We start from the raw sequence: 25568 nt of genomic DNA on the forward strand, positions 1-25568 counted from the left end.
TTAACCGTATTCAGTCTCAGAAGGAATTGTTGCCATGGTATTCATCTAACACTGTACTGTAAAACACTTTGAGTGGTCATAGGAAGTAGTTAGTATTGCTATGTGAATATGATTTATACTGGGTTGAATTTAAATTTTGACTGACCGGGTTGGTCACATAAGCCTGTGATTGGAAGAAATTTGTTATGCGTTGGAATCATCCGAGCGCTGGTGTTATAAAGTGCTTCCTACTGTCCTCAATAGAGTTTATGTTGTGTGATCGTATGTGTGTGTGTTTGAGTGGTTGTGTTTCTCTGGTCTGACGACAGCTGTCTCCGTAGCACTTACAGTTTGTAAGCTCAATGTAGTGTGGCTAGTAGGGAGAGGAAGGAGGGTGTGTATACAGTTATCTTGAAGGGGTATTTCACTGCTGTTAATGTGGATATTATTAAATATCTGGTCTATATAGGCCATTGAGTCATAACCTGTGAAGAGCCAAACAAAACCAGTGTTTCTTTGAATGGAGATTAAATACGGTGCTTACATTTACTAGGTTCAAATTGAATTCTGCTCACCACAGAAATCAAGCAAACATAGCAAGCATTACTTATGTGTTTGTCATAGGAGAGACATTTGAACAATACAGCCTGCCGGTGATGGTAAAATAGTCAAGGTTTTTTTATGGTCCAGTGGACCTCCGATGTGGTAATACTTATTCTCTCTCCATCCAAGTGACTGAATCCACAAAACACTTCTGGAGCCTTAGTGGTAAACAGCATTGCAGCCAAATCGTATTCAATCGAAAATGTTCGGGACCTCTTCTTCAGACATAATACAACAATAGAAAAAACATAACATGCCTCCATACTAAAAAGAAAAATAAGAAGGAATTTCCTAAACTGCAAAAACATGATTTGGTGCTCGTGTGGTTTCCAGTTGTTCTGTCCATTCCTGCTGGAAGGCAATAATATCAATAGCAGCTTGAGTTTATGCTTCGCTTGGTGCACGTACTCATCTTTATTCTGTGACTCATACAGTAGAACTCCTGTCCAGACTCTGACAAGTGCTATGGTTATGTTGAGCAAAGATTTTTGCCCATTTGGGAAAAAGAATTTAACTGAAATCTGATTTTAAATTTCCACAGCTGTTGTGTACAAAGCCTCCCTGAATTTTCCTAACATCATCCGCTGATGTCAGAGGAGTGAATACAGACACTAAATTCAGCTCGGCTAATATTTAGAAAATATTTATAAGTACCCTAGACGTCATAGACACACCACCCCATGACTAATCCATTAATACGGTTGAAAAGCAGTGAAGTGCCCATTTTGGATCTATAATAATGAATAAAATATGTAGCGAGAGGGATATAACTGAATAGAAAGATGAGATATGGAACATAAGGGATATTTTCGAGCTAAGATGCAGCTCTCCTGCCCATCCTGAGGAGAGGGAGTAGGAGGGGCTCAGCTTATTCGTTATTTAGTACTTGGAGGCTGCTGCTTTCACACACACTCGCAGAGAGAAAGAGACTGTGTGTGAGGGAGGAAGGGAGCTGTTGGTTGAAGGAAGCATAGAGGAGAGGAGAGCAGCGTACTGCACTGCCTAGGCGACTGCTGTCTGAGCTACTGTGTGTGTGTCTGTTTGTGAGTGTCTTTGTTGCTTTCCTCACTCACACGATATCTGCGTGGGACAGATCGGACTGTTCCCCTGACTCCCCCGTACCTCGACCCTTCTACTCTTTTGAGTTTCCTTACCTTCCCCACACCCGCGTCCCTCCCTCCCGGCTTCCCCACAAGGGAGCTGCGCACCGGCCCCATGATGAAGGAGGAGGGCCTGCTGAGTCGTCGCCGTTTCTCCACGTGTGGCGCCACAGCATCGCTTCGACCGCCGCATCCGGACGGACGCAAACTCATCCGCAATGCCTCCTTCGGGGGCTATAACGAGCTGTCACCCATGTCGCTGCCAGGTTGGTGTTCCGATGGTGTTACGGAGAGAGAGCTCCCCTCTGGGAAGTGTTGCTTGCCCATAGGTTTACCCTCTAGTTTTACCTAATGACTGACATGTATGTGTGTAGCTTTGGCTTTGAAAGTGAAATCTAATTTGGAGTACTGAAGCATGACTGTGTTTGTTGAGATGCACGTTTGATTGTGAATTTCAAACTGAATATTAACAGGCTTCTGGTGATCTGTATAAGCTTGTCTGAACTCCTCTGATTCAGGGCTGCCGCTCTTGTATTTCAGAGAGTGAATTTGAATGGGGTTTACATAAGAAGTGCCTGAATGACTTAACAGATTTACTGCTTCAAACTTTTTTCAACTAAAGGGAAATTTTTAAATGTTTGCATCAAAAAAGTTGCATGGAAAACTTAAAATCCGTACATCAGGATATATGGCTTTCATGGACCCAATGCTTTTAATGCATTGTGTTGTTTAGAATTTCATTGTAACAGCATAGATGTGCTCACTATGAATTAGTTCAAATGAAGTTGCATCTTGACTCTGAGAGCAAAATGTTGATAGATGTTGATTGGTAGAAAACCGTTCATCATAGAGAGGGGGTGATATGATTTTTCCATATTCGATTTGCATATTCCCTTAGCCTGTTTCATGTCATTCCATAGACCAAGGGTTGGGGGAGATAACAGGAAAAGGGGTGTGACAATGTGCCACCAAATCTTGTGAAGAAGAAGACTTCCAGCTTGTTAACAAGGGTGTAAACAACACCTTATCTGAAATATTGAGAGAACATAGAGACAATGGTAAATGTAGATTTAACTCTGTTACATAAGAAAATCATTTGTTAAAAGTCACACTAGTGTCATCGAACCTAAAACAGAATAATTTCAGCTTGAAATGATTTGACTATTTGGTCAGAGTGACCCCCCCACTTCAAGGACTCTCTTGTCTCTCCCTGCAGTTAGAGAATGAAACATATAACCGTTTATGGACGACAGAGGTAAACCAGGATGGTACAAACTGTCAGATGGATGACGCAGGGCTCAGGCCTCAGCTCAGCTGTCAGTCTTTCTGTTAGTCAGGTTCCGGTGACAGCTCTGTGAGAGTGTAGTGATAATCCTCATCCTGCATTTTTCAGAAGTGCACCAAATTCCCCCAGAACATTTAGGATTAAATCAGTTTAGTGTTCGTTTGTGAAATCTCTGCCTCCACCTTTGTTGGTGCTGCTGAAAAGGACTAACCTGGAGGCAGACAGCTGGCAGCCACTGGAGCGTTGACAGAGTGGATGTTCTCTGCTCCACCTCCGCAGATGACTGTTATTAATCCAGCAGAGGCTGACTGTGCTTAGATGCCACTTTTCACCTGCACACTGCCACACTGTTATTGCAGAAATCCACATTCATGCGACCTGGTGCAACCTTCATCCCCCCGCTATTTGCCATTGAGCAGCTCTGCCATGTCACTGCTTTGCTCAAGGGCGCCCCAGCAGCAGCAGCAGCTGACAAGGACGGAGACGGTGTGATTCATCGTCTTTCTCTCCTCAGACCTTTGAGTTGACGACCTTTTGGCCCCTCTAAAGCTGCACCTCCTCCAGCAATATGAATATCTCGAGCTGCGAGACATTGTCTGAGTCATGATGTATTTCTCTCAGTCAGCTCCTACTCTTGGCTCCATTCATTCTTATTGTAGTCACTCTGCTAACTGGCACCGGCTCTAAGAGAAACTGCAGGAGACAGCTGGCGCTGGCAGGCTGCATTTACTGTTGTACCTTCTCATACTTTCCTTGTTTGTTTACACCCACATATCCTCCACAGTAGAGTCTGCGTCTACTCTATCTTTATCACATTCAGGATTGACGCTTTGTCTGACGAATGGTTGATGACTCAGTTTTTCTTTGTACGTTGGTAATGTTATCAAAAACACACATTACCAAACAAATTGTGGTCATACTTGTGAGTCAACTTATTCTCTCTCGCCATTCCATCTTCTAAATGTATTATAGGTGAAATGGATAGGTTTTCTGTTTGTTTTGCAAAACCCATCGGAGCCAGAAATATTTTTTAGCCCATCAACAGAAAACTGAAACCTTTTAGGCTACAGTTGAAGAAAAAATGCATCATATTTGATGATTGATTTGATGTGTCCAACTTTTTACATATAAGAGTTTGAAATGTAGTGCTACTCAGTTTTCAGCAAGTGTCTTTTGATGTATAATTAATTTTCATTCTTAATCTTTTATTATTTTTCTGATACCATTTGAAAATGGAATTCTGGGGAATTGCTGATGATATTTGAACTTAATACCATAATAAATAAACCCCTCCCTTAACTGGTCCCTGAGATGCTCCACCCGCCACACACATGCACACGGTTACAAACAATAGCAAATTGAACAACACAATTTTGACCAAATGTGAGCTGATAAATCTGTCAGGCCGAAACAGAGCGACTTCTTCATCCCCTTTCATAACCTTTTCAACTTCTATTGGTCTCTCCACCGTTGAAACAGCTCACTGATGTTTTTGCCCTTTGGTTATTTCATTTTGTTCTTTGTGTTCTCTGTGGTTTGTCCTTCAGCACTTAACCTTTAGAGTGATATAGTGAACATTATTTTGGGTATCTTCCCGTGCAATAACATAGTAGCTTTTCCAGTGTTAGCAATGCATTAGCAGCCGGTGAGGAGGCAGTAGGAGAATTTGACATATTTGGATTTAAATCACCTCAGCTAACTTTAATGAAGTCCAGGAGTTAGATTGTTCTGAACATCCTTATAAAATATCAGAGGGCAGGGCAACCGGTCATTGCCTGTAGTCTCTGCCAAGGTTCAAGAAAAAGAGCCCATCGTCTGACAGTTGACATTAACCCTGAAGAAACCATAAATATATAACCAACACAAAACAGCAGCCAAAACAAGCAACCTAATGCCCTCCTCTCTCATCCAGTCACATCCTGAAATATCACCACTTCCAAGCGATAATGTGCTTTTGTCTCATCCAGCTTCCTGTGTGCGGACAGGATAAGAGTAGGACCCACCTAATGTGGTTTGGGCCACTTTATCTCAGTTGTTGTTTTGTTCGGGAAACGCTGCACAGGCTGAATAAGTTACCGGTTCAGAGACCTGGAAGCAGACCTGCAGACGGAAATGTTACAAGTTTGAGCTTAGCTGTGCTGGTTTGAGTGAATCTGTGAATTTCTCTTACTTTTTGTACTTGCAGTGAAATTATTGAAATATCCACCATGAAATGTGGTCCGTGCACTTTCAGCTGTTATGTTGACTGTTGTTTCGTCTGTAGTCAAGGACTACCTGCAGGGGGGAAATTGATTGGTGTGGTTGAACACGGGGTATTTATAAAGCCAAAGAGAGAGAAAAAGCCCAACCATTGTGGTCGATAAGTGGCTGTAATCACAGCTCATCCTGAGGTCAGCGTGACTCGGCTGCATGTCGGAACAATAAGTGGAGTCTCTGTCCATGAAGACAAGATGAGTTTTTGATTACCAGTGCAAGTGGTGCACAATGAACATAGGTTGGCGGTAGGTTAGATATACAGTAGAAGACCTAAAGGGATATATGAAGCTAGGGTTGGTATTTCAGGAAAATCGAGCAAGAGCAGGCTACACTTTGAACACACACGACTGATCCATCAGCCCGTCACAATAGCCCTCATAATTTTATTGAATCTGAATGAAATTATTGTTATTTATATGACATTTCAGTCCAGCGACGGCCACAGACACCAGCCTTTTTTTTCCTGATAACTTTATTGATGGCTATCGGGAAGAGACAAGGATTTTAACAAATGCGATAACCGATACATCCATGTTTAAAAAGATGCTCCAGACGCATGACATTACATTTCATTTGGCGGCTGCTTTTTTCCAAAGCGACTTACAATCAGTGCATTCAACATCTATGAGGGGCTATTTTTACATGTGAACCTGAGGTGTTACAACCTATCGTAGCGTCGATAATACTTGTCAGATTTACACTCAAACATTACAATACTACTCATGGTGTATGCTGCTAACTGGGTAGACATCCGAAATTAAACAAAAAATCAATACCAGCGATAGTCCTTATTTGTATTTTCCTTTTCCGTCAACGGATCAAGCCATCTTTCAGTTTTCATGAATCTAGAGCCAAAATAGTATGTCCACACATGCTGTTGCCATGGCGAGGTTCACACAGGAACAAGCATTCATTTTACTCCTTAAAACTGATGTATTCTGAGGAGAAACCGGGCTGACAGCTTTTTCCTCCTTGTGTTGTTCTCAGGTCGCCTGTTACTATGGCAGCCCTTGCCTTTACAACAACAAATACTGCAGCGCTATTAAAAGCTGAAAATGTTTCTATCGATTTTTTTAGTTGAAACCTAAATTTCTTCATATTTAGCCGTCTCAATCAACATAGCTTCATTTACTTTCTTCTGCACTATTGATGTCTGATGCATACCGGTGCTTCTGGTGAGCTAGAGTGTGTGTGTCTGTGCGTGCGTCTGTTTAATGTAGAACCACTTTCTTTTAGCAGCGTACAACTCTTTCTCTCCCTCTGTTTTCATCAGTCCCTCTACTGTTCTCTTCTGTCTCTGATCTTTGATGCAGGGTGAGATCACTGCAGCTCCAGTTTTTTACAGGCAAATTCCCCAGTCTGTCTGCAGTGGGACGTGATGCTCCTAACTGCTTCAACCACACACACACGTGCACAGCAAAGGCTGGGGCATCAAAGCCGCAGCACTAAAAAGATATTTGATATAAAAATAAACTGCTTTACGCTACTTATTTTTGCTGTAATTAATTTATAATTCCCTGACATTGTGGTATAGTGAGCTGAAATGATGGGATGAGTGTGTTACATTAAAATTATGCATTGTTCAGCTTTTTAGCTGTGCAACAGTTGTGTGGCTAAGCTCCAACTACTTTAATTGTTTTTTTCCCAGCATCCTTTGGGCAGTTTACTTTTGCTGGGGGATTATGGATAGTGTAGCGTTTCAGGTAAATGTAAAAACTGTGGCCCACATTTCAGCAGCCAACTGGTAGGAGGCAAGGCACAGTGCCATAATGATGGGATGGCCCAGAATATGTGCCAAGACAATCATGTTAATAGTTATTAGATTACTCAATCTATACATTTTCATGTAGTGGCAGCAGTGTCCTCTCTGTCTGGGAGAGTGGGCTCTGACCTTTGTTTCGTCCCAGTGTCCCAGTCTCACGCCAAGTCATTTCTCAAAGGGTTCCTTGAAAGAAATTGGAATAGAGCTACTACTAACCATTTTTTGTATCATCTCTTAATCAGTTAATGACATTTTTGATTAATAGTCGGATTCCATCACTGTTTTGTAAATAAGAAATGTATTGTCATGGGGTAAATCCCATGAGATGTATCGTCTCTTTTTTGAGGGCATCCCAACACTTACAAACAGAACAGTGCAACAGCCAGTAATAGAGCAAAACAGTTGCAAAACAAGCAAGGGAACAATGGGTCAGAAAGAACCAAATATAAAAGTATCAACCTAAGACTAGACACAATACAAAAGATCAATCTATGAAAAAAATAGAAATGTACAGTCTGTGTCATGAAACAGTGATATCAGAAAATTTAAAACATTAACAGTTTGTTTTAAGATAAAACATCTGTCCTGAATGGACACATCCAGAGGCAACAGAGACAAATATCAGCCTGTTGAGCCAAACACCAAATGAAAAATGCATGATCTCAATAAAATATATATTATAGGCCACGTATCTGTGTGAAAGACACCCCACTAAAACCCTGTTGCCTAAATCTGCTGGTGGTTTTACTATCTGCTTTGCCACTGTCCTCAGTAGAAGAAACGGTACAAAGCACATTTCAAAGCGTAGCTATCGTCCTTAATGTATTTGCATAATCCCAAAAATGTAAAAAGAAGGTTCATGTGGACTATTAGGATTAAGATTGCAAATAAAAGATCCCTCATATCCAGGTGGATGATTTTAGACCCTCGCCGTTATGTTATGAGAGGATTTTTCTAAATAAATGGCATATCTGTTGTTAAAAATGGCCCCTGGGAAAGAAATGTTCGTCGTTTTTAAATCTTTCACAATAAACATGAGGTGGTTTTGTTTTCCCACATTAAATGGAAGCTACATATTAATGAACTTCATTATTTTATTATTCATGGTGTGTCTAGTGGCTGTAATAATTGAACAAGTTGCCTCAGGTTTTCGGTCCAAGGCCCTATGGCGTGGAGAAGTGTCCTCCTGAAGTGTCTCCAACGGAAATGGGACACTTGGTGGTCTGCACTGATTTATTCAGACTGCCTTATTACTAATTGTCAAGCATGTAAATTGGAGTGTACTCACACTGACTAAACATCAGCATGCATCCCAGATTTATCTCTCAATATCATCTTATCATATGTCCATGTATTACTATATCTTTTGTTGTGTTCAAACCAGCTCGTCTTTTACGTCATGAACCACAAAGCAGCAGAACACTCTTTGTCTTAATGAATTGAATTATATATGTTATGATCATCCACTCTTGTCCATACATGTGGAGATTAAGGGATGGGGATGGTGATTATGTCATCCCTGGTGGCTCGCTATAAGTGGCTGAATGGCCCTTGAGTTGTTTCCAATCTGAAGTTGGCATGGCGATGTGTCTGTCAAGTGGTCACAGATGGTCTGGTGGGGCGTCTAATATCCCACTGAAGCTGGAGTCGCATTAGTGCCCCTCTCACACGACAGGAAAGACAATCACATTCCCTGATGTCTTGATGTATATCGCCGCTTCTGCTTGATTGGAGCTTGAACTAATTTAAAGGAACACGGCGTGACTCTGATGTTGGATGTAATCAGCTAAATGAAAAGACTCCTGCTTCTGGTGGGGTTCTAATTTAATGCAGGGCAGGTTTTTTGGCATAAGAAGGATCTCTCACCGATGCTTGGGTTAATACTTCCGTGGCATCATTCAAGCAGCTGAAGTGTTCTCAAACCAAACGTGCATGCATGCGACTGACTCTTGGTCAAGTAGCACTTACAGAGCGTGAAAAGTATTCATACTGTTTCACTCCAATGTGTTTAAAGTCGAATGTTATTTCCATCTGTAGTGAAAGGTGAATATTATCTGCAAATTCTCTATATTGCCTATATTCTTACTATCTGCTGCTGTAACCACTTTTCTCTTCTCTTCTCAACATTCATTTAAGCACTCAGGATCCAGGCTATGTCCTGGAAAATACTGAAAAGGATAGAACTGTTTTGCAGCAAACACACCCATTTTTCATTAAAGCAAATGAGATGCAACTTGTAATGATGAGACTCTGCAGCCATCCCTTGACTTACTGATTAATACTGATGACCTTTGGATAGGAGATGGATATTATAAAATATTTAAAGGCTCTCTGTCACCTTGAGACCACCGGTGTCACCATCTGCCTGGAGCCCAGTGGGGAATCGGTTGCTGGGTTAATGGTAGAAACCCGGCTCACTCCACAGAGACACACTGAGTATGATGTCTTTATCTTTTTTTTGTTACAGGTTTTGAAAGAGGGAAGGAGGACCTCTTGTCTCTGCCTTTAAAAGAGGACTCACATTCCATTTCAAAGAGCAAGGTAAGATACAGATCCCTCCACTGAGTGAATGTTCTGTGATTGGTGGGTCGGATTGATTTGGTGCTTCGGTATGCCTGTTGTAATGAGACTGGAGAATATGGGAATTAGTGCAAGTCTTCTTTCTGTTTTTCCCAGTCTCGCCTCAGGCACGAGATAGCCTGCTTTGAGATGTTTCGCACATATCATACATTGCAAGCATCAAACATTTATCAACCAAAACTTAAATTCAGTCCTTCTTTCAAGCCAGATGAATGTGGAGGAGGCCCGTCTCCTTTAACTGTCGAGGTCCACATCAAACATGTTTGTCAGCACAAACGTGGTAGTCTCCCTCTGAGTCACCGCAGAAGCACTTGCATCAGACTTGAATCCAATTAAAGCTCAGAAGTTTCAAACTTGTTGGACATTGGTCTGCCTCAAAAAGCTCTTGATATCAGCAAGGCCTCTAAAAGGCAAAGACCAGACTTTGATATTAATTCTGCTTTTTAAACCCTTAGTCGACCCATAGCTCAGTCTCATCCGAAGGAAACTATGTGTAATTGTTCTGAAATGTACGGCGCTCCTTAAGTCCTAACAGGTGATGTTTTTTATTTATTTGCTATCTTTGCACAAGATAATTTCCTTCTTGATATCTGCATAGTAAAGGCATGGTTGGCTTATGTTTTGAACAAAACAGGAGGTAGTTTGCTTTTATAGCTTTTAAGATCATCTGAAGTTGCATCTGAAGTTGTGAGAGATACATCAGATTTTTTTAGTAAATAATGTGTGCAAACAAGTTATTATCTGGTGTGCGATCAGAAAGCAAACATTTCAGTTTCCACGTTCGTTATCATGCATCTTCTCTATTTCTTCAACCCTGCCTGCGGGCATTTAAGCAGCCCTGCTTCAGGATTCCCACACTGCACCACCTGTCTCTGCACTTTAAATATCTTCTTGTAGCTGGCAGAGTTGCTCCTGCACTGGCATTTATAGGCTTCATTCTGCTAACTGAGCTAAGTTTGGACCAAACCCAGGTATCAAACAGACTTAAGAGGAAAAAGCAAACAATAGCTTACACTAGTACTTTATTATTGGTAAACCTCCAATGTGATGCCTTTATTTCAGTTGAGTTTGTTGATTGTAACATTTTTGGTAACAGATTTATTATTAACAGGGAACACGCTGTATTTTAGATTGCATTTAGTCTTTTAGTCAGACTGTTTTTAGAGCAGCTTACACAGAGTGCAGGAGTAAAACAAGCTGATGATTGTTATGTAGACTGCACATATTTTGAAATCCTCCCATGAAAGCTTTGGTTATAATCACCAGACATGTTTGTGTAGTGTTTTTAAATATAGTAGAGAGCACATGATGGATTTGCATGTAACATTTGAAGAAGTCTTGAGAGATTATCTACTGACTTTCCTCTGTGTATTCACAGTCTGAAACAAAGCTGTACAATGGCTCAGACAAGGATGTGTCGGCGTCTGGAGGAAAGCTCACCAAGAAGGAGTCCCTCAAGGTAAATAAGCTTAAAATAGCTTTAAGTCGAGAGCATCCGGATTCTTACTTCTCACGACAACAGTCATGCTATGTATAGTCAAATGCTTATCGCGGAGGGTGCTTTCACACTGGGTTCACTCTAAAGGCCTTTGCACACCAAGTCCCTTTTTATCATCCACGTCTTCATTTTAAAACGAATAGATACAACCTCGTATTGTTTAAATCAGATTTACACACCAGCTCCAAAACGTTTGTCCGTCATTTAAGTTTTCAGAACTGGTTTGATAATCTGCGTTTTTAGCATCTGTCGAAGCCGTGTCAAGTTGAGTTGTGTAAGCTGTTCAGGATCAATTAGATTTACAAAAATGTGTTCTCTTCGTAACATGCAGTGCTGGTAGCGAAACACACTGGACCTGAAATAGACTTGGAAAGTGATCAGGATAATTTCACAGTTCCTTGATCACAGGATGAATTTCTCCTTGTTCCTGACGGCTTCTCAAGATTGGATAGACCCAATGTATTCATGTTTTTTAAGTAAGAGGAACACAAAATCATCCTCGTTGCTCGAATCCTGTTACAAATTTTCAGAACAAAAATAATGTTTGCGGTGCATTGAAATTTTATTGGAAAACTGTAAAGGAAAACATACAAAGAATACGGCCTTAGTTTACAAAAACCTTTAGTCATTATCCTCAAAATACTGTATATTTAATTGGATTCACTTTATGGTTCCTCCTTATTGTGCACCAGTGTCACCACAGTACATGGAAGGCAGGATACATTACATTAAATTGAAGAATCAAAATGCAGGAGATACCTCACACTGCAGTCAGGAAGTGAGAAATTGAGTGTGATCCCACTGTTACTTGTTTCCAATTCAGCGATGAAGCAAATGTGGGATTTTATTATTATCCACTGCAGTTGTGTTGATTGACTGGAAGCATTGTCTCTCTGTTCGTGCTCTCTGCAGGTGCAGAAGAAAAACTACAGGGAAGAAAAGAAGAGGGCGACCAAGGAGCTGCTCAGCACCATCACCGACCCCTCTGTCATCGTCATGGCCGACTGGCTGAAGGTGAAAAAAGTGATGTAAAATTACTCGCAGGTTTAAATGGATACACTTGAATAAAGAACAGACAATGAATAATGAAGGATTTAGTTTTATATCATCTATGTGTCTGCTTTATATAAAAATGTCTCTGTGACACATTTTAATCAGGAAATAATTATACAAGTACATCATAAATTACGACACTTGTCTTCATCTAGCAGTTAAAGAATTGGCTGCACTTTACTCCACTTTAAATTCCAAATACAATATGTTTTCTGCATTTGTTTTAACTTGGTGCAAAGGTGTAAAACAATCCAGATGTTTTACCATTACAGAATAAACCTCACTTAACATGTTCAGTGTGAATTCAAAATTCAAGATGGGTATTGTCATATTGGTTATAGATGTGTAATAAAAGACAGAACATAATGCTAATCAGGGAAATATACCAGAATAGAATAAAATGTGAATTACATATATTACATATACTACTGTATAATAAAATAAGAGTACTCAAAGACGCAATAATGATAAATAAATGTCTGCAGTCATTATTTGCATAATTTTAAATAATACACAATAATACTCTAATACAGAGAGTACTGAACAAAATTAATTTTGTTCTGTCAAAACCTTAGATTATCTGCCACTCATATGTTTCCTCTCTAGATCCGCGGCACTCTGAAGAGCTGGACCAAGCTGTGGTGCGTGCTGAAGCCAGGCGTCCTGCTCATCTACAAAACCAACAAAAACGGCCAGTGGGTGGGAACGGTGCTGCTCAACGCCTGCGAGCTGATCGAGAGGCCGTCCAAGAAGGACGGCTTCTGCTTCAAGCTGTTCCACCCGCTGGAACAGTCCATCTGGGCCGTCAAGGTCAGAACTCACTATAAGATACAGGATTTACTTGGGTTAGTTATCATGGGATGTTGAGTTGGTGTGTTCTATTTTTGGAAAATTCCCTGTCGTCCCCAATAAAGTATTTAATAAATTAAAAAGCAGAGAAAAACAGACTATTTAGCTTAACATTAACTTACTTTAAGGAACAGGAAATGACAAATAGATGGAGGCAATCAAAGGTCAAAGACACAGTGAACTCATGTTATTGTGAATGTAACATATTAGGACTGCCCGTAGGAAATTTCATTACTGGCAAAAATCAGTTGGACTCAGGTCACGGTGGCTTAAAAAAAAAACTTTTTGTGATTTCTAAGACCGCTTAAGAGATTTTTTTTCTTTTTTTGATCAGTTTCCAAAGTAATTACCTTTCAGTGGTCAAAGGTAACAGTGACTTTATATGAATCTGGAAGAAAAAAACTATGTAGAAATATATACATAGAAACTACATTGGCGGGGGGAGGCATACAACCGCATTGCAGTAATTCTTGTTTAAAAATGTAGTCTAAGCACAGAAATCTTAGAGAGAGCTTGTTCGCTCAATTGGACAAAATCCTGCATCATCTATAAGAAACTGAGGCAGGTGAAGCTCACCCAGGAGTTTAGGCAGAGACTGGGAAATGATCATCAGCAGCCTCTTCCATTCACTTCCACAGCAATATAATGCAGACCTGTAAATACATGGTTTCCCTCTTTCAAAGCATTTGGAAGAATAGTTTGTGGTCCAAGAAGGCTCTGGCATATATGTGCATGTATGTCTATAAATAGGGATTCAGATGCTAGCTGTCACATCATATTTACCGTGCAGTCAGTCTCTTCTCATCTAACTCTAACATAGTTCTGAATGCCTTTCAAATTCCTTTAAATGTGCCATATATTAGTTTACATGTATCTTTATTGTTGTGTTGGAAAAAGTCCTTTATAGCTCTTATAAAGTAATCCCAATGTTGATTATAATAGACTGATAAGAGGAGAGCTAGAGAAGCAGAGCAATGTCAGTGCTTTCTTATGCAGATGAGTTCAGTGTGTTTTCCGACCAGTGATGAATGAAACAAACTGAACAAAAGCAGATATTCATGTGGAGATCATCAGGGGATCAATGATTTTCCATTAAAAACAAAAAAAATCCCTTTGTCCTCTGCAGTTAAAACAAACAATCAAACAGCTGTGGATGTTTACTGTAATGAAGAGCTCATCTTTGTTTAATTTAGGACAGATGCAGAACATTATACGACACCCCAGCCATTTTCCTATTTGGCAGCAGCACATTTTCCATTTGCTGATGTGTGTGCAGCTGTGTTCTCTCCTCCACTTCAACTGTCATTTGTTTTTTCATCCCTGGCCTCGCATTTTAAGTGTTTTCTCTCTTTGTCAGTGTGATGAAAAGGCTTGAATCACAATTATCGTCCTGTGTTTTAGATTTCAGTTCTCCTTCCCTCTCCACTCTCCTCTTCACGATTGAGATAAACACTTCACTCATTCAGTTTCTGTCGCATCTGTCCCCTCTTGCAGATTATTTCATAACGGCATAGTCACGAGTGTAGATTTCCGCTATTTGCACATATACATCATACTAATAAATGATAAAGGAAATCACAAAGGAGACAAACCATGTCTAAAGAAAAGAAGACAAAGATCAAAATGACGAATGTGTCAATTAGGTCACTTAGTCAAAATAACATCCTCTTGTTCTCAACAGGGTCCTAAAGGGGAAGCGGTGGGCTCCATCACGCAGCCATTACCCAGCAGCCACCTCATCTTTCGTGCTACCTCAGAGTCTGATGGTAAGAGACAGGCTGTCATTCACACTTTAGTAATGTGTCTGTGTTGTCCCAGTGATTGCGTACATCTTGTGACAAACCCATAATATGGCAACAGAGCAGTATCAGCTCCATAATAATACCTGCTGCTAATTTGTGGAAATAACACAAGCCTCTTTTTAAACCCGGTAATTTCTGTTAAAACCTGACTTATTGTCTGATGGTCCTGACGTAAGACTGACATATTTAAAGGGTAATCCATGGGCAATATGAAAAAAATACACACAAAGGAAACACTCGGCCTTCATTTAGTTTTGTAATTCCATTAAATAATGTTTTTTAACCATTCATTTTTACATTTACAATAAAAAATAGGGTTATCATCTTTAAGTGTAGATTGTTAGGGAGGGAATATTAGTCAAATTATGTATCGGAATGCTGCAATATAACAAAATAAAAAATGGAAGGGGTAGGAATATACAGGTTTGTACTGTTAAGGTACATCATACCAATATAAAAGGCTTAATAAGTCTGTCTTCTCTAAAAAGGCTACATTGTCCCTGGTTTTACAAAATGTAAAAGAACCCTCATAGTGTATAGGGTATATATATGAACTGTAATTATTATCAAATGAAAAAATATAGATAATATAGAATAAAATGAAGCAACAGAGGGACCTGAGATGCATTTTGTAAGATAATTTTCATAAAGTTCTCATCTATTGAACAAATGAGTGAAAGGTTTAAGCAACAGAAACTATGTGTCTCTGTCCATGGTGCTGAAACTTCCAAGCCATTCTCTCCCTTCAGTCTCTCTCCATGGTGCTGGAACAGGCAGGCAGAAGCCAAATCAAAATGGGTTCCCGATTTGCTATTAAGTCCATAATTTTTCCTTTGCTTTCTTGCTTTAGTGTCTTGAGGTGTGAAAAAATGCACACACACAATATCGTGTCCTCAAAGATGCTTAATGATAATCACTTAGCCAGAAATATTTTTTTATTATATGCCAAACACAACGGGAAAATCCCCCACCTACATTTAATTTACATTGATGATATAAATATCAGCATGGGAAAGAAGGAGCCGTTAGGAATGATATAAAGAGTAGGGTTAAAAGTCCCAGAAGAACAAAAATCCCATCTAAACACAACCTAAATGCATGTTCCTGCAGTTTGATAATGAATTGAAATCTCTCTCTCAGGTCGATGCTGGATGGACGCCTTAGAGCTGGCCCTGAAGTGCTCCGGCCTACTGAAGAGGACCATGATCCGTGAGGGGAAGGAAGACATAAGCACAGTCGCTACTGGCGGAGAACACTCCATTAATTTCTACAGTCTCCTGCGAGCCCATAACATGCACGGTTTCCAGTGAGTACGGAAATACAAATCTGTACCTACAGCTCACTTATAGTCTGTAAAAGTTGCTATTCTATTTGTATGTTCTTGTAAACCTCTCTACCACTCCGGTCTTCCTCCAGATTCAGTGACAGTGACCATTTGAAAGACCCGGATCTGTACTCGGACAAGTCGGACCGGGAGGGCGAGCAGGACCACGAGGAGTCGGACCCAGAAGGCCTGGAGAAGAGCGAGGAGAGCGACAGCGACACGTCGGAGCGCCAAGACGACTCGTACATTGACCTTGATCCAAACGAACATCTGAGGGAAACCCCGTACCTGGAACAGTCCCACGAGGAACTGGGAGAGGTAGGAGATGAAGAGTTCGATTCAAAACCGGTGTTCAATCAGAAATAATGTTGTCCAAGCATGTCTGCAACAGTAGGACATGATCTTATAGGATATTTTGAAACAGTTTTCATCTTTAGCTTCTCTCATGAAGGTTTGTTTCTTCTAATGAGGAGAAATTAACATGTTTCTCTGTTGAGGCGATGAAGAAAACTGTAACTCTGACAGGCTTTGATCAGTGTAGCTGTGTGTGGGTGTCTGCACTGCTATAACGACAAGTGTGAAAGTGCTGAAATGATTTCCATACTGATGGAATGTGAGTTTGACAGCTCACTAATTAAACACCTAATGAAGCAAGGCAAAATGTTTATAGTTAGAAGCTAAACAAAGCCGCCTTTTGCACAGTAGTCTCACACACAGCAGCATGTTTCAAGAAAGTGGAGACACATGGGAGAATGTGAATGTTTGTATAAATTTCACTTTGTTCCCCTCCACAAATCACAATTTTGACTTACAGGGCAGAACCGAGCATTATTGTAGATTTACAGTGTGGAAAATCTTGTTGACAATATTTAAAGTGGTAAACTAATACAAAAACTGTGATCTCTGAGGCCCTGAGCCACACAAACTCCTCTCCACCATTAAGACCTGGAGGGAGGAGGAGGACTAACTACACAAACACACAAGCATTAAAATCAAGCGTATTATTTAGGAGAAGAACAAAAACTAGATATACACTCAGTGGTGATTGCTTCATTATTGATCAGTGGTGTGTATGTTATGGTTTGTAGTTTTACCTAATGTCATAGAGTGGGCAGAATGATAGAAACTTGGATACAGTGTTCAGCAGACACATGTGGGTTAGTGGAACAGAGTGGGAGGCCAATGGCAACTAACTGAATCTGAACACTTGTGATTGAATAGTAAGATGTCTGCGGTTTCATCACACACAAAACCATCATGGCCTCTCGTCCTTCCTGCATTCTTCCTTCCCCAGGCTGGTGAGGCTGCACAGACAGAGACGGTATCGGAGGAGAATAAATCTCTGATCTGGACGTTGCTGAAGCAGGTCCGACCTGGTATGGACCTGTCCAAGGTGGTGTTGCCCACCTTCATCCTGGAGCCCAGATCCTTCCTCGACAAACTCTCGGATTACTACTACCACGCAGACTTCCTGTCAGAGTAAGTCCTTTTTTAACTGAATGCTTTGTATGTTTTAGACTAATTCCTGGAACCTATTTAGTTTTGTATAGCCCTTTGCAAAAAAAAAAGCCTCTAAAGCCTCTAAAAAAGGAATATTGCAATATTGTTTCAATTTGTAAGGGTTCGACTGATTTGTCTAAATATAATAGTAATATGATAAATGAGCCATAACGAACACCAATTTTGTGAGGTGCCTTTTTTAGCAATAAACTTGTGCACTGATATTGCAGCAAGGGTCTGTCTAAGTTTTGCCTGCGACTTGATTAATGGGAAAGCAGGTAGACGGTTGCTATGTGCACCTCAGAGGGCGACGTGAGAGACGTGAGAGGCGTGCCTGATGCACGGATTATCACTGGTCAAGTTGAAATCTCCTGATGCTCTGGACAGGCTGTCCATTATTGAGCTGAGTGACAGATTGAGCTATAGTATATGAGCAACACATGGACTCAGAAAATCAAGATATAAATCAAGACATACACAGAGAATCTTTGGGCAAGCTCATCGAGAGAATTTCGCAACAGCAGATGGAACTTCTACCCACTGAGTTAAACAGCGTGTGTTCCACACGAGCGTAAGTTTAACTCTTCATTTGATTCTCAGTGCTGCGATCGAAGAGAACGCCTACAGCCGCATGAAGAAGGTGGTGAAGTGGTACATTTCTGGATTTTACAAGAAGCCACAGGTCAGCAGAATACACACTGGACTTCATGATGATGAGCTCCATAGATTCCAAACAGTACTGTAGAGTAACATCGTATGTTGCTTGTTAAACCACAGGGGTTGAAGAAGCCTTACAACCCCATTATTGGAGAGACGTACCGCTGCATGTGGCTCCACCAGAGGACAAACAGCAAGACGTTCTACATCGCAGAACAGGTAACAGAGAGAGACTGATTGGTTCACAGATCATTCCTATTAGGCTTTTGGCCATAGGATAAATACATGGACCTCGAAATCTCCTCTTTAGCATCCAAGCTGACTCACTGTTTGTTCCCAGGTTTCCCATCATCCTCCGGTGTCTGCCTTCTATGTCAGCAACAGGAAGGATGGGTTCTGCCTCAGTGGCAGCATCCTTGCCAAGTCGAAGTTTTATGGTACAAACACAAACACACAGTTAAAACCAAAATAATATCACCCACAAGAACCTTAACTCTAATAAAACCAATATTCTAGTATTTATTTAGCTGCAGGTGTTTCTAGCTCTGACGCCCACTGACTGTTTTATTTACATTTTAGGTAACTCTCTGTCGGCCATATTAGACGGGGAGGCTCGTCTCACTTTTCTCAACCGAGGGGAGGACTATGTGATGAACATGCCCTACGCCCACTGTAAAGGTCAGAGTTCATCCTCCACACCATGATGACACTGAAGTGATGCTTTACGTAGCTGTAAGCCCTTTGAATTGTGCGATCTACATGAGCAGTGGAACTCTGACTATTCCAAATATTGTAGAAAATTGCATGTAAGATGTTGTGCACTACCAAGGTAATGTACCTTACCAAGACTTGAGTGTTATGCTTGGTTCTGTAGGTCTACATTCTGATGTATTATATATTATTATTTATTAATCCATATACTTAACTTTAGATTGTCATTGAGCTCCACTGTTTGTTTTTGTGTAAAAAAAGACTGACAACTGATTATAATTTCATTTGGTATATGACTTTTCCAGAGATCTGAGTTGACTGAATGTTATAATACTACTTGTCCATCTTTTAGGTATCCTGTACGGCACCATGACACTGGAGCTGGGAGGACAGGTCACCATTGCCTGTGAGAAAACAGGCTACAGCGCTCAGCTCGAGTTCAAACTGAAGGTACGACTGTGTTTTCAAATCCACGGATGTAAGATAAGGAGATGCCTTTCCCTCCGTCAGCTGTGATAGAAGTCAAATTTATTTATTGAATCCTCCGACGCTTTGAGAACTAGAGCACAACAAACCAAATCTTTGTATTTGTATAAACACACTGTCGACACAAAATGAGACCCAATGAACCCGCTGTAATTGCAGAAAGAAAACTGGATGTGTGTTCCCCGCTAAATCACATCCTCTCTTTCTTCTCTGTTACTTCCTATTCCATCTTTTTTTTTGCCCTTTTGTCATTCTTCAATCATTCCTTCTGAATTTTCTCTTCTTTCTGCCTCTCATTGAGCGTCTTCCCCCTCCTCCTCCTTTCCCCCCTATCCTTACACCTCCTCCCTGTCTCTCTCCTCTCTCCTGCAGCCATTCCTGGGCAGCAGCGACAGTGTCAATGAGATCTGTGGAAAGATCAAGCTTGGAAAGGAGGTGTTAGCCACACTAGAAGGACACTGGGTGAGATTCTGATATATGTGAATATGAAATGTGAAGAACAATCAAAAGAAGTCAAATAACTACAGTTGGTTATCAGTTCATGTCAAACAATGAATGTGTCACTTTTTTAAAAGCAATGTTGCTTTCCACAGACAAGCTTTAAAGTCCCAGTCATTTAGTTTAAAATGTTTAAAATCTTGTCGGTATAAGATCAAGACTCAATAATTACTTGTCACATACTAAAACTCCTACTCGAAAATGTCAATAGAACCATTATGTTTCTTTCTAACCACAGTATTAGCAGATATATGAAAGAGATGTATGCCAAGGTAGAATCTGTCTTTAAAGACGACATATTTACGACACTTACAGGACAGCGAGATCTTCATCAATGACAAGAAGACTGGGACGGTGGAAACTTTCTGGAATCCGACACCAGAGCTGAGACAGAGTCGACTGACCCGCTGCACAGTCCCACCAGAGGACCAGGGGGAGTTTGAAGCAGAAAGGTTACCTCAACTAAATGAGAATAGAAGAAAGACACATTCATGACAGCGTGTTTTAGTTGTACCTTTATTGTACAGTCTGTCGTCTGTTGCCATCTAAACTGTCTAAACTCTACTTGACCACTTTGTTCTCCATCTGTCCGTCAGACTGTGGCAGCACGTGACCCGGGCCATCAACAACAAGGACCAGACCGAGGCCACCAATGAGAAGTTCTTTCTGGAGGAAGCTCAGAGGAAGTCGGCCCGCGAGCGGAAAGCAAAATGCGAGGAGTGGATCTCCGCTCTGTTTGAGCAGGACCCCATCACTGGAGAGTGGCATTACCGATATGCTGAGTGAGTGATTATTCTCCTGCAGCATGACGTCACATTATCGGGCAGAAATGAGGTGGCTCTATCCCATCTCCTGCACCGAACACACTATGATAATGAAAAACTTATTTTATGCGTTGTGCTTATTACATTCATTGAGAATGAGCCAGTACAGGCTAACTGGTACAAGACCTATCATATATCTCACCCAATGTTTGTAGTTTTTCACATTAACACATAACAAACACAGAAAAGACATTATGGTTTTTTGGTTAAAGATCCCTAAAATGTTATTATGAATAATGTGTTATCACGGACTGTGTTGTACAAAATGCAGTGTGTCCTTAGTTGCTCATTTGTAAGAAACGTGTGCCCCCTTGTGGATAAACTATGTAATGTAGACACCGTTTCAAACTAACAAAAATATAATTGGCTTGAACGTACTGAACTGTACAATTTCTTGTGACGAGTGTCTTTACAATTCTGGGTCCACTTACAAATAGTAAACAAACCAGCAACATGCTCTGCAGCTCTGGATAATTGGTGGATGAAGTAACTGGGAATTTTGATATTTATTCCAGATTATCTAAATATTATAGCATTTGTAGAATAATGAAAGAAAGATATCAAATTGGTTAAATTAAAAATCGATTTACTTTAAATATTTTTGTGTTTATGATATATTGAAAGGTGTCCATGCCTGGTTAGAAAGAGAAAAATATATTATCATCATTAAATTGACTTGTATATTCTTATTTAATGAACATATAGTAGAAACGCTTTACCGAATTTATCTAAATGAATTTGTCTTTACACAGAATTATGTTACAGAACAACAAAAATTATTTAGTGTACACATAGTTCATAATTCATTAATGCTTTAGTTGTGTCCCCCATCTTCGATATTGAATTGTCCATTGGGACATGGTGCCATCTAGTGGCGACTATCTTTAACTGCAACTCTGCGTCTTGCATCCCCCTCCCCAGCACAAGGCCATGGGATCCACTCAACGACCTGATCCAGTTTGAAAAGGACGGCTGCATCCAGACCAAGGTCCGACACCGCACCCCTATGGTACGTTCTGGCAGTCTTATTAGTCTGAGTAACCAGGGGCCGCGGAGGGACAATTGCAAGTGCCAGGTAGGTTGTCCCGATCGAAAAGCCGCCATTAAAAACAAAAAAAAACAAAAAAAGCATCTCGCCGCCTCAGCCACCTTCCACGCAGCACCCGTTGCACTGTCTTCATTGTCGCTTCTTCTGTGTGTGTCGTCATCGCTGTGCTGCCACCGCTGCCGTCGCCTCTGCTCCTGTTATGTCTCTCTACCTTTTTTTATTTTTTTTTATTTTTCTTGTCTTGCCGTGGCACCAGCTGTTCTCTTTATACGGGAGGGAAGTCACACTGCAGGAAATCCAACAGTTCCTTCCTTTTCTTGCCTTTGTGCAGAGGAGAAACACCAGCAGGGTTCATGTAGACATCTGTGCTTCAGATGTAATATTAAAAACTATGACGTTGTCGATTTGAAGTCAGTTTGTGAGAAACTAAAGCAAGTGATTAAAAGAAATTCTGATAAACACTTCCTGTTCAGCATCAAATGGGAGACGAAGAAAGTTAGTGAAACTAAAATCTTTTTAAGCCCCCTGAACATCGAACCCGACACAGATTTACAGATGGTTACTCCCTGTACAGAGTCATCGAGAGAGAACAGCATCATCAGCTTCATTCATCACATCAACCGACCACAGCCATCAAAGCCTGGCTGCCCCAAGGCGTCACACCCGTCATTCTCTCACCTGTCCTCATCTTCATTTTGTCTGTTCCTGTGTCGTGATCACTCACAGACTCTTTACTTTTACTCAGCTGCTGGTCACTTATTATTTGTGTTTGTTCCAAGTAAACACCTGCCAAGGGTCCAATCCAGTGAAGTTTCTCTTGGGTGGATAGTTACCTGCCTGTAAGACCCCGTTTAGACCTGGTAACATCGGTACATAGAACCGCCTGCTCAGCTTATCTACTCTGACCTGCTCCATTTTAAACATCTTTTTACGCTTGTCAGTGTCCAAACACGCATTTCTTAGCAGCCACCAACACAATATCAACACTGACCATCACATAATCCCTTCTGACTCCGCTCACTCCCTCTCTTTCTCTCTATCTCTATGTCTCCCATGCACGACACCAACATTGTCACACATCTGTAGATTGGAATCTCAGACTGGATATAAGCAACATCATTTGGTCGTCACAAACAGAAAGGACGTACGTGTTTATCTTAACAAGTGATCATACCAGGAGACACATTCAGGGCGTGTTTTATTACCAGGTCTGAACAGGGTCTTACAGTTCATTAAGGTTCTAGATTTGGCCACATATCAGGCCCTGATTGGCTCATCGTCACATGGTTCTACTCACAGCTATGATATCAGGTTAATATCGTATCTACTTAAACCACTACAAGGTGTATTTCGTTTTTTTCTTCACGAAATCCTTAAATTACATGAATTTAGTCACTAAATAGTACTAGAAGTGAAGAAATCATTCTTAACAAGTATATACAGTATATTTAAAGCTGACATTTTTTGATAAAGAATTATTTCTATACCTGTAATAATTCATCACCTTATTTATTGTTTGTGCACTTGAACTTTTAGACCTTTTGGTTGTTTTGTGATGTCAAATCTGAAACGTTTTGATTCTGCCAAATCAAAACCTCGGGGCCTCCAAACTGCGTCCCATTAAAACAGCACTGAGAGTGAGAGCTGCCACCCACTCAGAGTTTAATCCCTTTGAACTGAATAATGTTCATGTACCAGCTCTTGGCAGGTTTAGATAATTTGTGTATTCTGAATGTAATTTACTGATGTCCCAGCATGCCTTGCACTTGCATGTTTGTGTGGGAGTTTGCATGGGGGGGATGAACTTCTTTGTTGTATTGATGTGAACTGAAACAATTATTTGTCTTTACATGTGTGTATACTAATATTCAGTGTGTTTGTGTTCGCTTTATTTGTTTGTAACTGACGTGTGCGGCCTGTTTTTTGACCTGCTCATCTTTGCTTGTGTGTGTGACTCTGTGTGTGTGTGTGTGTGTTGGTGTGAATAGGTAACGGTGCCAAAGAGGAAACATAAGAGCGACAAACCCAAAAGTCCAGAGAGTGGCTGCTCTTCACCTGAACCCGACCGTCAGGACTCGTCTGGCAGCGAACGTGAGTCGTGCAAACTTACTGGAAAACATGAATAGAGCTATTCTGTACTTTTTATATAAAAAAAATACAGTTTTTGTGTCGTCTATTATTATTTTGTTATATTAGTGAAATCTAAATATCACAGATACTTCACACTATTATGATTAGAGAAAATTAGGAAAAACTAATGTCTAAAGGGTTATTTGGTACAAAATGTAATTAGATTAGATCCATACTATTGTGTAAATAACCTATATCATTAAGTTAATGTATTAGTTTTAGTTAGTCTGAACCAGTGTCCTTGGGCAAGATGCTGAACCCTGAATGCCCCCCCCATAGAATAACAAAGTGCTGCAAGTAGATGCACTGTATGAATGTGTGTGTGAATGGGTGAATGTGAAACTGTACTGTAAAGCGCTTTGAGTGGTCATCATCAGAGTAGAAAAGCGCTATATAAATACAAATCCATAAATAACTACATTTGACCTGAAAAATGTATTTACTGGTTTTTCTATTAGTAATTGGGTCATCTGGTATTTTAGAGGGTCCAGACATTTTTTTATTTTTCATTTTGTTAACACAGAATTTCTTTGTTGCAGGACACAAAAGCAAACACAACAGTCGGCTGAGGAAAAAAGGAGCCGACCTCAGTGAACTTCAAAGTGCCATTGAATCCATAAAGAAGACGCAGGAGGACATTAACAGGTGAGGCGGACATCAGCCGCGTTGTGATGCTCGTGATGCCACGTGTGCGTTTTCAGCCCCTACATCTAATGTGTGTGTCTGTGTGTGTGTTGGCAGGAGCATCAGTGTGCTGCGGAGTCGTGGGTCAGGCCGGGTGGAGGGCGGCTCCTTCCTCCAGCAGCGCGACTACGTCATCATCTTTTTCCTCATCCTCCTTCAGGTCGTGATCAACTACGTCTTCAAGTAGCAGCCATACCCCACAGAGAGAGTGTGATGCCCTTACACACACACACACACACACACACATATATATATATATATATAAATATATATATTGCACACAAACACTCTGAGCCTTAGGCTTCACAATGGGGTACGAAGAGTATAAACTTTGACCTTTTAAGTGACAGTCTCCACCAACTGTGTTCATCCGTCTTTATTGAATCCAACTGCAACACGTCCAGTGGAGAAGTGGAGACTTCAACACACAGAACAGAGACTTTTAAAAACTCTTTATTTATTTTTCAACCTGTCCATTCCGAAACTCTTGAGAGATCCGAAGATTTCAAGGCGTAGAGGAGCAGCGGAGAGGAATCATCCGTGTAGACAAGTCTCGACTGCCACTCTGAAGCTTATTGATTTGCCTTGATGTAAAAGGCAAAGACAGCAGCCATTTTTTAGCTGTTCTTTGTGTTAATTTTTGATTTGTTTTGTTTCGTTTTTCCACCAATGATGGGAAGCAACTCTGTTGATTCACATTTCACCTCAAAAGACAGGGAACATCTTCACCCGCAGACGAGTACCATCACTCAGACGGTAACCAAGACAAAGAAAAAACCTTTTATTTGGATGTTTTCGTGTTGTTGCTCTTCTGGTTTGCTTGGCGTGTCCTGGTCTGCGTGGAACAAACAGCGACGATAAGGGAGACAGAAACAAAGTGGTCCAAAAAGCGATGTGACTTATTTTTTTATTATCACATACTTTCACAGCCGCTCATGC

At 40.7% G+C, this 25568-nt stretch overlaps 1 protein-coding gene across 2 annotated transcripts in view; it reads left to right on the forward strand.

The window, feature by feature from the left end:
- osbpl8 (oxysterol binding protein-like 8) overlaps positions 1 to 24865 on the forward strand; it is a 75411-nt gene extending 50546 nt beyond the window's left edge. Inside the window, exons 6-25 of one of the 2 annotated variants that reach the window (XM_061075660.1) lie at positions 9453 to 9526; positions 10944 to 11024; positions 11976 to 12077; positions 12723 to 12926; positions 14647 to 14731; positions 15908 to 16073; positions 16184 to 16409; positions 17386 to 17570; positions 18192 to 18273; positions 18369 to 18467; positions 18589 to 18685; positions 18828 to 18926; positions 19312 to 19409; positions 19818 to 19907; positions 20259 to 20395; positions 20540 to 20725; positions 21689 to 21842; positions 23804 to 23906; positions 24485 to 24590; positions 24687 to 24865. In XM_061075660.1, coding sequence (XP_060931643.1) covers positions 9453 to 9526; positions 10944 to 11024; positions 11976 to 12077; positions 12723 to 12926; positions 14647 to 14731; positions 15908 to 16073; positions 16184 to 16409; positions 17386 to 17570; positions 18192 to 18273; positions 18369 to 18467; positions 18589 to 18685; positions 18828 to 18926; positions 19312 to 19409; positions 19818 to 19907; positions 20259 to 20395; positions 20540 to 20725; positions 21689 to 21842; positions 23804 to 23906; positions 24485 to 24590; positions 24687 to 24816 — 2504 coding nt within the window. In that variant the 3' untranslated portion in view covers positions 24817 to 24865. The remainder of the gene's footprint in view (positions 1 to 9452; positions 9527 to 10943; positions 11025 to 11975; positions 12078 to 12722; positions 12927 to 14646; positions 14732 to 15907; positions 16074 to 16183; positions 16410 to 17385; positions 17571 to 18191; positions 18274 to 18368; positions 18468 to 18588; positions 18686 to 18827; positions 18927 to 19311; positions 19410 to 19817; positions 19908 to 20258; positions 20396 to 20539; positions 20726 to 21688; positions 21843 to 23803; positions 23907 to 24484; positions 24591 to 24686) is intronic. The other variant, XM_061075661.1, reaches the window with a different exon arrangement.
- Positions 24866 to 25568: the final 703 nt, after the last annotated feature.

Source organism: Limanda limanda, chromosome 1 (assembly GCF_963576545.1).
Source record: "Limanda limanda chromosome 1, fLimLim1.1, whole genome shotgun sequence".
NCBI lineage: Eukaryota > Metazoa > Chordata > Actinopteri > Pleuronectiformes > Pleuronectidae > Limanda > Limanda limanda.